At 50.7% G+C, this 11280-nt stretch overlaps 1 protein-coding gene across 2 annotated transcripts; it reads left to right on the top strand.

Moving 5' to 3' along the window:
- Positions 1 to 1925: 1925 nt before the first annotated feature.
- On the top strand, positions 1926 to 8849 carry SUPT7L (SPT7 like, STAGA complex subunit gamma). Of its 2 annotated transcripts, none has more exons than XM_055122873.1 (4): positions 1926 to 2420; positions 5092 to 5416; positions 7065 to 7302; positions 8240 to 8849. In XM_055122873.1, the coding sequence occupies exons 1-4, from the start codon at positions 2008 to 2010 to the stop codon at positions 8494 to 8496; spliced, it is 1233 nt and encodes a 410-aa protein (XP_054978848.1). In that variant the 5' UTR covers positions 1926 to 2007; the 3' UTR covers positions 8497 to 8849. The 2 variants fall into 2 exon arrangements, with proteins under 2 accessions (XP_054978848.1, XP_004619003.1); XM_004618946.2 differs by having other exon boundaries at positions 1927 to 2420; positions 8234 to 8849.
- Positions 8850 to 11280: the final 2431 nt, after the last annotated feature.

The following is an 11280-nucleotide window of genomic DNA, read 5'->3' as shown; positions in this document are numbered from 1 at the left end:
AGAGGAAAAGAATGGGGTCTTGGTGTGTAGCCCAGCGGGCGAGTGCTTGCCCGGCAGTGTTGAGGCGCCCCCAGCACCACACCAAAAAGGAGAAAAGCTAAAGATAAGGTGGACTATAAGGCAGTCAGGGAGGTGACTCAAAGGCAGAGCGCGTCCTCTGCATATAGGAGGCCTGAGTTCCATCCCTAGTACCACGCCCCCTCTCCCCCCAGTACCTCCACACCATGCCACACAGTATTGCCAGCGGTGATGGGTAGAGACTACTCCTAGCTCATTGCTTGAGGGTCACTCCTGTGACCCCCAAGAAATTGCACCTGGGAGTCCTCCATACAGAGCCTTCTCCTGCAGGCCTTTGGGCCATCTCTGTAGCCCTGCTGCATAGATATGTAAATATGTATATATGTATATATATATATATATATATATATATGTTTTATAGGCTTTTTGGGTCACACCCTGCGATGCTCAGGGTTACTCCTGGCTCTGCACTCAGGAATTACTCCTGGCGGTGCTCAGGGCACCCTATGGGATGCTGGGAATCGAACCTGGGTTGGCCGCGTGCAAGGCAAATGCCCTACCTGCTGTGCTATTGCTCCAGCCCCTTGCTACATATTTTAATGTTGAAACATTGTTTCTCTCCCTTGCTTCAGGACAAGAATCTCGAGGAATTGCTCTTTGTTTCCCTGTATAATAAGTACTTGGCAGTGGTTAAGTGTTTGTTGAACTTGAAGAAATACATGAGAAATGAATCTTCAAAGGTGAGTTGAAGGCAGACAGTTGGTTTTTTTTTTTTCCTGAATTTTTGTTGTTGTCGTTTTTAAGCTAGAGAATGTTGACTGACTTCTTCCAAAAGGGCCTTGCCTGAGTTAAATATATCAAGTCTTGGCCTCAATCAATCCCTGGTGGTGCATGGTCCCCTGGCACCACTAGGAATGACTCCCCCCTCCCCCCCCACACACACATAGCACTGAGTTGGGAGTAAAACCTGAGCCTCACCAGCGATAAAAAAGAAAAAAAAATAGGGACTAAAGTGACAGTGCCACCTACCTTGCATACAGCCAATGCTGGTTTGATCCCTGGCACTACATCTGTTCCCCAGAGCACCACCAGGAGTGATCCTTAAGCAAAGAGCCAGAAATCAGCCAGTCAGTGTGGCCCAAACACCAAAAAGAAAATAAATAAGTAACATAAGAAGAAACTGAAGGAAGGAATGCCAGCAGAAGGCAGCTATAGTTTCTTCCTTGTATATGTCAGAATTTGAATTTTTAAGACCTTTTAGATTAGTTGTACATAAATTTTCCACCTGGACCAGTACAGAGGTTCCTGTGACTGACATATATGGAGTAAGAGCCATCCTTCCTATTTTTAGCTCTCTTTTCCTTTTTTCCTGCTGATCCCCCCAGATGTGTCAAGGTTCTCCCAGAGGGGCCAGGAAGTGGCTCCATGTGCCAGCGCTTGTTTTGCAGGCTTCACCGCCAGCACGCCAGGGCCCTCCAAACCCCACGGGGAGTGCAGCCCCACCCCCAAACAAACGATCGACTGAGAGATAGTCCAGATAATCCAGATTTGCCTTGCAACGCATTCAAACTTGGGCCACAAGATACTTCTAGAAATGAGTTAATGGGGGAAAAGGGAAAACATGGGTACTGAACTGCCAGACTGCTGGCAGCTGAGCGTCCCACGACTCATCTCTCAGTGCACTAGGAATTGGCTCTGTGTGACTGTGGTAACTGACGGCCAACCTTTCCATCTCTCCTTTTCAGGAAGAATATCTTTGGTCCGTTGCTGCCACTGCCATTTTACTAGGTGACCTTGAACAGCCTACGCCTTACCTTACCAACGGGATAGACTTCGTATTTTTCACTACAGAAGACTAATCTATAGTTGGACATTACTTTGAGGAAATCATCTTTTTTTCTTTTTTTTTTTTCTTTTTTTTTTTGCGGTGCCAGAATAGAACACCCTCTCCTCTACATTTAACCAGAAATCTCCTTCCTTGTTTCCAAAATGCTGCGATACTGGGGAGAGATACCAGTCTCCTCGAGCCAGACCAACAGAAGTTCTTTTGATTTGCTCCCAAGGGAGTTACGCCTGGTGGAGGTGCACGACCCGCCCCTGCACCAACCGTCCGCCAACAAGCCCAAGCCGCCCACGATGCTGGACATCCCGTCCGAGCCGTGCAGCCTCACCATCCACACCATCCAGCTCATCCAGCACAACCGGCGCCTGCGCAGCCTCATCGCCACCGCGCAGGCGCAGAGTCAGCAGCAGGCGGAGGGCGTGAAGGCGGAGGAGAGCGAGCCTCTCCCCTCCTGTCCTGGCTCACCGCCTCTTCCCGACGACCTCCTGCCTTTAGACTGTAAGAATCCCAACGCCCCGTTCCAGATTCGCCATAGTGACCCCGAGAGTGACTTTTATCGGTAAGGCAAGGCCATGGGATCCGCTGATGGAAGGATTCAGAGGAGGGTTGTTTGATAACCAGTTGCCCAAGGTTTTTGGTATTTGGACCATCCCCACTCGAGCTCAGGGACTGTTCCCAGCTTAATCCCAAAGGGCTGCTACTGGCAGTGCCCGAGAGTGCTGTGTGGTGCCAGAGATCAAGTCCCGGGCTGTGATATAAAGCATGTGCCCAGGACCTTAAACCTCTTCCCAGCTACTTTCTGTTGTTGTTTTGTTCATTTGTTTGGGGGGGGGGGAGGCGTGCTCAGGGTACACTCCTGGCTTTGTACTCGGGGATCACTCTTTAGCAGCTCTCAGGGGAATCATATTGGTGCCAGGAATTGAACTGGTGTCAGCCACATGCAGGCAAACTGCTTATCCACTGAACTGTCTCTCAGCGCCCTTGATGGTTTTTTGTTTTGTTTTGGTTTGCTGGGGATCATACCCAGTGACACCAGGTTATTCCTAGCAGTACTCCGAGACCATATGGGATGCTGGGTACCAAACCCAGGTTGGTCATGTGCAAGGCAAACACCCTATCTACTGTGCTATCACTCTTGTCCAATTAATTTTTAATTGAAGTGACGTTGCATTGCCGTGTATAGTTTTGTTTTGCTTGAATGTTCATACCTGGCAGTCCTCAAGCTTACTCCTGGTTTTGTGCTCAAGCTCCTGGTGGATCACTGTGCTATCACTCTAGCCCTGGAAAAGTATTTCTTATACCCTATACCCATGCAAAGCAAGTACCTTCCCCACTGTGCTATCTTTCTGACCCTAGGTGACACATAGTTTGCAGGTATACAGCCTTCATTTTCCCCAGCTGTTATGTGAATTGCAATCATTGCGACTGAACACATCAGGATTAAATGGGTGGGTAGCTCCAACCCTGCATATGGCATGTGGGGGTGTGTACCAAGGATGGATCAGGGAAAAGTAATTCTCTCTTCTTGTGGGGGGGGTCATACCCAGCGATACACAGGGGTTAACTCCTGGCTCTGCAGTAATTTTCAGGCAGAAGTCTTTTGTTTTGTTTTGTTTTTTTCTTTTTTGGGGGGTCACACCCGACGATGCACAGGGGTTACTCCTGGCTCTGCACTCAGGAATTACTCCTGGCGATGCTTGGGGAACCATATTGGATGCTGGGAATCAAATTCGGGTCGGCCACATGCAAGGCAAACACCCTAACCGCTGTGCTATCGCTCCAGCCCTGGAAAAGTAAATTCTTATACCCTGTTTTATTCTTATCTGTTTACTCTGTCAGAGGGGGCAGAAAATAGAAGGGAAATTCCAGGCCATTGGAATTTGTTAAAATTTGTTAAAAGTTACTTTTGTTAGGTATAGGACAACCTTGTGAAGCTTAGAAAGATTAAGACGTCTGCCTAGGGCTGGAGCGATAGCACAGCGGGTAGGCCGTTTGCCTTGTACACGGCCAACTCAGGTTCGATTCCCAGCATCCTATATGGCCCCCTGAGCACCGCCAGGAGTAATTCCTAAGTGCAGAGCCAGGAGTAACCCCTGTGCATCGCCAGATGTGACCCAAAAACCAAAACAAAACAAAAAACAGACCTCTGCCTGGAAATTACTGCAGAGAGGTATGTTGTGAAGGAAGTGGGATCTGCAGGCAGAAACTTTTCCTTCAGCACTTACTAATACCTAAAGTTTTGGCAAGCCAACCCTTCTGAACCTCAGTTTCTTGTGTGCCAGCAAGAAAGATGGTCTAAACTACACTATCCATGTCTCAGCATAGGGCAGGAGAAAAATGCATTGTAAGCTGCGTGTGTTTTTAATCACTTTTGTAAAAATTGGGTTTCTTGGGGCTGGAGTGATAGCACAGCAGGTAGGGCATTTGCCTTGTACGCGGCCGACCCCGATTTGATTCCCAGCGTCCCATATGGTCCCCCAAGCACCGTCAGGGGTGATTCCTGAGTGCAGAGCCAGGAGTAACCCCTGAGCATTGCTGGGTGTGACCCAAAAAGAAAAAAAAAAGCGTTTTTTTCCCGGTATCGTGAGTGGTCTGTTGCCATTCTACAGGAATCTCTGATTTGGGACCCAATTTCTGAGGGCCCATATATTCTCACACATTTGAAGGAAATATTGTGAATGAATCAGCACCATTGAGTATTATCTGAGCTGTGATGCTCAAATCAACCCAGTTTTAAGAGTGATTATAATTTAGTAGTTGGTACTGAATTCCAAGGGAAGGAAATTCCCTTACACTGGAAACCTTTTTGGGGGAGGTGAGGGGGGAGACGTGGGGGCAGCCAAATCCAGTGATATTCAAGGGTTACTCCTGGCTCTGTACTCAGGAACTACTACTGGCAGTGCTCGGGGGACCATATGGGATGCTGGGGATTGAACCCGGGTCCGCCGCATGCAAGGCAGGCGCCTTCCCCACTCTACTATGGCTCTGTCCCCTGGGTGCCTTTCTATAGTGTGTGGAATCCGTGTGGCCTATGATTCAGCACATGCAGATGGAGGACTAGAGATTTAACTTGGGTTATTGTGATAGCGCAGGGTTCAAGTGGGCTGTGTAACTTGAGCAGAGATTCCCCAGAAGGCGGGCTAGGGATATTGTGGGCTTTTCAGGTAGGGACACAGGGTCGCTCACCCCTTTGCAAAGGCACTAACCCACCGCCCTGTGTGTTCTCTCAGCGGGAAAGGCGAGCCCGTGACTGAGCTCAGCTGGCACTCCTGCCGGCAGCTCCTCTGCCAGGCGGTGGCCACAGTCCTGGCCCACGCGGGCTTCGAGTGCGCCAACGAAAGCGTCCTGGAGACCCTCACCGACGTGGCGCACGAGTACTGCCTGAAGTTCACCAAGCTGCTGCGCTTCGCTGTGGACCGGGAGGCCCGGCTGGGGCAGACGCCCTTCCCGGATGTCATCGAGCAGGTCTTTCACGAAGTGGGCATCGGCAGCGTGCTCTCCCTGCAGAAGTTCTGGCAGCACCGCATCAAGGACTATCACGGCTACATGCTGCAGGTGAGCGGCCATCGGTGCCCTGCGCCGCGGGAGGGCGGAGGATTTACCTATGGGGAAGTCCTCATGGAGACAGGACGTGGGGCCTGAGACATGCGACAGCAGGTAGCATGCTTGCCTGGCTTGTTGCCCACCAGGGTGTATCCCCGGTACCCCTTATGATCCCCTGAGCATCACCAGGATGTGATACAGAAAGAGAGAAGAGAGAAGGATGGAGAGAGACAGACTGAACCACTTCCATCAGGGCCCCAGCTGTGTCCATTAGCCTCATCAGGACCAGGCCAGACTCGGCGCCTGTGAGTGTGAGCGGCCTAATGATACCACTTCCTCAGAAAGGACTTGTAGGCAGAGGCCAGGGACAGCGCTCAGCGGGAAGCACTTACCTTGCATGTATGAAGCCGTGGGTGCAATCCCCAGCAGGAAGGGAAACAAATGAGGGGCCAGAGCGATAGTACGGCGGGGAGGGTGCTTACCTGGCTTGATCCAGGTTTGATCCCCAGCATCCGTGTGGTCCCAGAGCACTGCCGGGAGTGATTCCTGAGCGCAGGCCAGGAGTTAGCCCTGAGCACCGCCAGGTATGGCCCAACACTGCCTGCACTGGTCCCCCTTCCCCCCCAAAGGAAAGAAATTGCAGGCATTCGTTTGGAGTCTGAGAGAATGCGTTAACAGATATTTCCTGACCGTTGTTATGTTAGGCACAGAAGGACATAGCAGTTAACATGTACCCCAAGTTTGCATTTGTCTTGAGAGGGACACGATGGTGAAACGGTTATAAATGTCCGTAAGTGTTAGAAAAGACAAAATGGGCTGAGGTGGTGTGGCCTAAGGAGGGAGGGAGGGGGTGAGGGTGAATTTTAGCTGTGAATCAAAAACAGCTGATCTCTTCAGCCCTTACGGCCTAAACAAATCATTTGTTCACTCTCAGTTTCCCCAAATCCCAGTTCAGCTGGAATTTTTACACCCAACAAAATGTCTTTGCTAAGTGATCCAGGTTTTCTGTTCATTCATTATTAGTGTGTGAATATTGACTATTAGTTTTGGTTTTTTTGTTTGTTTGTTTTTCTTTTTGGATCACACGCGGCGATGCACAGGGGTTACTCCTGGCTCTTCACTCGGGAATTACTCCTGGCGGTGCTCAGGGGACCAGATGGGATGCTGGGATTCGAACCCGGGTCGGCCACGTGCAAGGCAAACGGCCTACCCGCTGTGCTATCGCTCCAGCCCCAGACTATTAGTTTTTATAGTTGAAGGTGTGAGTTTTTGTAGCAAACTCAGTTCTGAGTTCATCTGGAACATATTTTTGCCTTTCTATACATTTATTTTAATTAATCATACACACCTCTGCCAAATAAATTTTCTTTTCTATATGTTTTATTTTGTTTTTGGGCCATGCTCAGTGGTGCTTGGGCTTCCTCCTGTCTGCACTTGGGGATCACTGCTGGTAGGCTTGGGGTGCCATGTGGAGTGCCTGGGATTGAACCTGGGTTGGCACGTGCGGGGGGAAAACACCTGCTCTGGCCCCTAATTTTTTTTTTTTGGCATCTCTCACAACTGCAAACTCAACACCTTAGAGTCATTTCCTTTGACCCTGTTCTCACTCTGTTGCCTTGTCCCTGGGCTGACCACCCCTGACAAGCTTGCTTGCCAACAGATTAGCAAGCAACTCTCGGAAGAGTACGAAAGGATTGTCAACCCGGAGAAGACCACCGAGGACACTAAGCCTGTGAAGATCAAGGAGGAGCCTGTGAGTGACATCCCCTTTCCTGTCAGCGAGGACGTGGAGGCTGACCTGGCCCCTGGGGACCAGTCTCTGCCCATGGGGGTGCTGGGCGCTCCGAGCGAGCGCTTCCCTTCTAACCTGGAGGTGGAGGCTTCGCCTCAGGCTTCAGGTAAGAACCCGCGGGCTCGGGCTCGCTTTGTTGTTCTGGGAGCCCTGCCAGGCGCCTCACTCTTTGCCTTCGGGACTCAGTCTCCAGTGGTGGAAGAGCGGAAGTGGGGATGGCAGGAGAACCAGTGGCCTAAAGCAAATAATGTGCCACTGATCTCGAGACACTGACATTTGTGTTTCGTTTTGCTCCGTGGTGCTGGAGCTCCAGCTCAGAGCCTCACACGTCCGCGGTGAGTGTGCTAGCACCGAGCCTCGCGCCCAAGGCCCTAACGTCGTCTTTGTAACTAGCGGAGAGGCAGGTCTGTGGCCTTCTGTCTTCGCGCCGGTGATTGGTTTCCTGTTTTGGTCCTTACCTGGCTCAGGGAATTTTTTCGGTGTGTTGCTCAGGAATTGCCCTGACCCTGCTGGGGACCTTGTGTGGGGAGATCAAACCCTAGCCTCAGCCTGTGCAGCATGTGTGCCCCTTCAGCAGTCTCCCGCTTCGTACCCAGGCCAGAGATGCCGTCAGACCCCCGGACCAGTATTGTTAAACACTCAGAGACAGGAGGGCCCAAGAGGAGACTAGGAGACCGCGTCTCTACTCAGCGGTCTGCAAAGTGCTGCCTGCACTCAGGATTCTCCTCTTGTCTCATAAGATGAGAGAGGACCAGGGTGCCCGCCCAGGCAGGTCTGAAAGCTCCCTAAATAGGAAGACTGGGGATGCGACCTGGGTTTGGAGCTGAGCCCTGGTGGAGCCTGCCTTTGATAATTTCACTTCCCTGGTTTAGGCAGGGTGGCAGGTAAGTGAGGCGTGAAGGTGGAGGAAGGTTCAGATTTGCCTCTCCTTAAACCCCGAGACTAGCCACCATCTTCTCCAGCTCGGGGAGTCGAAGGCTGCGGTCTCGGGCGGGATGTTGATTGCACGGGCTCCTCCTAAGTTCCCCTGTTTCTAGGTACAGAGGTGAACGCGTCCCCTCTTTGGAATTTGGCACATGTGAAAATGGAGCCCCAGGAAAGTGAAGAAGGCGCCGTCTCTGGGCACGGCGTGCTGGGCAGCGACGTCTTTGAGGAACCCATGTCGGGTATGAGCGAAGCGGGAATCCCCCCCAGCCCCGATGACTCCGACAGCAGCTACGGCTCCCACTCCACCGACAGCCTCATGGGCTCCTCCCCGGTGTTCAACCAGCGCTGCAAGAAACGGATGAGGAAAATATGAGAAACAAATTCTCTGCTCAGACCTACAAGCCGGACAGAAAACTGGGATTTGTCCCCAGAAAGAGACACTTGACTCAAACACTGGGATTTCCTGATTTCAGCGGAACTTGATTTTATCAAACACACACGTGTCTGCTTTTCACTTTTGCATTTTTTAGATGCCCACAACCACCCCATCACGGGTAGGTGGTGCTGCTGGCATGGTCGTTGGGAGACCACAGACCCGTTCCCCACTGTTGTCTTGACTGTGACTAGACGTTCCTTAGCGTCTCTCGAGCCATTTCTCTTGTTGACTGAGACCCTGCAGGGTTTGGGAAGACTGATAACGTCATAAAAACCATATGATGATTTTGATACCAGATGTCAGTTTGTCTTATTTAACTTGTCTCGTTTTTGGTTCAGTTCCTGGGAATCTGGCACTGCCACCTAACCAGAAATAGCTGAATCCTTACAACTTCTCTATTTAAAACTGTTTTTGCCTCTGGGCTGAGAATTCAAAGGCCTGGAGCTCACGGAGAGCATGTACAGGGCTCAGGGTCCTATCAGCACTGCGTGGCCCGGAGTACCGCTGTGTTTGGTCCCCATCGCCCCAGTGCTCCTGGGGAGGCTGAGGAAACAAGCTATTGGGGGCTGGGTTGTGTTCAGCAGCCAAGTGCCACCTTCTATGGATGAGGCCTGAGTGTGGTTTAAAAAATTAACTTTGGGGGGCTGGAGCGATAGCACAGTGGGTAGGGCGTTTGCCTTGCACGCGGCCGACCCGGCTTTAATTCCCAGTATCCCATATGGTCCCCTGAGCACTGCCAGGGGTAATTCCTGAGTGCAGAGCCAGGAGTGACCCCTTTGCATCGCCGGGTGTGACCCAAAAAGCAAAAAAAAAAAAAAAAAAACCAAAAAAAACCAACTTTGTCCTGCTCATTGAATTATTTTTATAAAATCAGATCTGAAAGGGAGGGGGAAAAAAGGGGCTGGAGACAATAATAATGAAATCATGAGATTAAAACTTAAACAGATTTAGTAGGAGCCTACTGAGATGGCAGCTTTGGGTAGAAGTAGGGTAGGGTGGGGTGAGAGACGGAACCTGGGACCCTGATGAACCGGCTGGCGAGATTGGTGATGGAACATTGTATGTCTAAAACCCAACTATTAATACCTTTGTAAATCATGGTGCTTTCACTAAATAAAATGAAGGGAAAATATATATTTAAAAAAAAAAAAAGGGGGCTGGAGAGACGGACCTGGGGTAAGGCACTCACTTTGCACGTAGTGACTCCAGTTCAGTCCCCAGCACCACCTACGGTCCCCCTGAGCATCATCAGGAACAATCCCTGAGCACTACCAAAAGCCAACAAAATGTTCCAGAGAATTGAAACAAAAGATGAATCCAGGAACAACAAAATGAAGTTACAGGGCCAGAGAGCTCAGGCCCTGCACATGTACTCTGCCACTTGAGCTCTCTCCAGCCCCATAAACTTACGCATTGCCTGTAAATTTAAGCTGGACGTCTTTAGCACACTCGCCCAGCCCTTCCTGTGTCCAGGCTTAGCTTCACTTCCCTTATTTATGAAAGCAGGCAGTGATTTCAGTAAAGTAGCCGTCTAGTATTTGAGTTAGCTCACATTTCACGAGTAGCTGTCATATACTGAATCCACCAGCTAGGAAGGTAATAAAGACACTGTGTCCTGCCCTTACAGCACAAGCCAGACACATTTCAGTCCCTTTAAGACGTGTAAAAGCACTAAGGGGGGAAACCCAAGTATGTAAGTTGACTGTGCAACTGGTTTCCTCAAGAGGTGGAAATTTAAGACCACTGGCTCCCACTAAATACGGAATATTAAGATTGCATGTGGTGCTGGGTATCAAACCAAGAGCTCTGGGACCGTAGACTACAGGAGATACGGCACCTTCTTTGCCTCCATCTATGGCAGTCATGACCATAGTTCAAATCCCAGGCACCATCTGGTCCCCTGAGCACTGCAAGGGGTCACAGAACCAGGAATAGGCCCTGAGCACTTCTAGGTATGGACCAAAACAAAACCGAGGGCCTCAATGCATACAAAACCAGTGTCTACAGCTGAGCAACATTTCCTGCCGTTTTCAGTGTTGAAATTGGAGAACAGGTACCAGATGTCACGGTTTGGGCACTTTGATAAAGCAGGTCACCTGAGAATAACCATTTTAGAGACCCTCACTATAGTACCAGAGTCCCCTGGAGGGGCAGAGAAACACAACACTGGGCCCTTCCCCAGTCTTAACCATTTCCCAGGCAGCACTGATAGTTCTGGTTCAGGGATCTTTGAAAAACGCTGATCTGGAGAGTGGAGAGCGAGTATAGCAGAGACTGATCTGGAGAGTAGAGAGCTAGTATAGCGGGGAGGGCGCTTGGCTTGCCCACAGCTAACCCAGGTTCAATCCCCAGCCCCTCACATAGACCCCCAAGCCTGCCAGGACTGATCCCTGAGAGCAGAGCTGGGAGTAAGCCCTGAGCACTGCCAGGGGTGGCCTCCCAACTCTTCTTCCACCCCCACCACCGCACAGACAACATGAGAACCAGAGGACAGTTCAGGCAGGGACAGAAGAGCTAGAATTCCTCACAGGAAGCGTAGGATGCTCTAAGATACCCTGAAGAACATGGAGGCAGGGCAAAGCCATCCTGTGGCTGGTCTAGCCATTCCACCGAAACCCGGGTTTTAAGTAGATCCCCAAGGACACACTGCACTAAGCTCAAAACAAACAGGGCCTGGCTCTGGCCCTGGCTGCTATGGAGGTGGGCTTCGTAAGCCTCAGT

Source organism: Sorex araneus, chromosome X (assembly GCF_027595985.1).
Source record: "Sorex araneus isolate mSorAra2 chromosome X, mSorAra2.pri, whole genome shotgun sequence".
In the NCBI taxonomy this organism is placed as follows: Eukaryota; Metazoa; Chordata; class Mammalia; order Eulipotyphla; family Soricidae; genus Sorex; species Sorex araneus.
The sequence above is the reverse complement of the archived record's forward strand: the minus strand, read 5'-3'. Positions and strand labels throughout refer to the sequence as shown.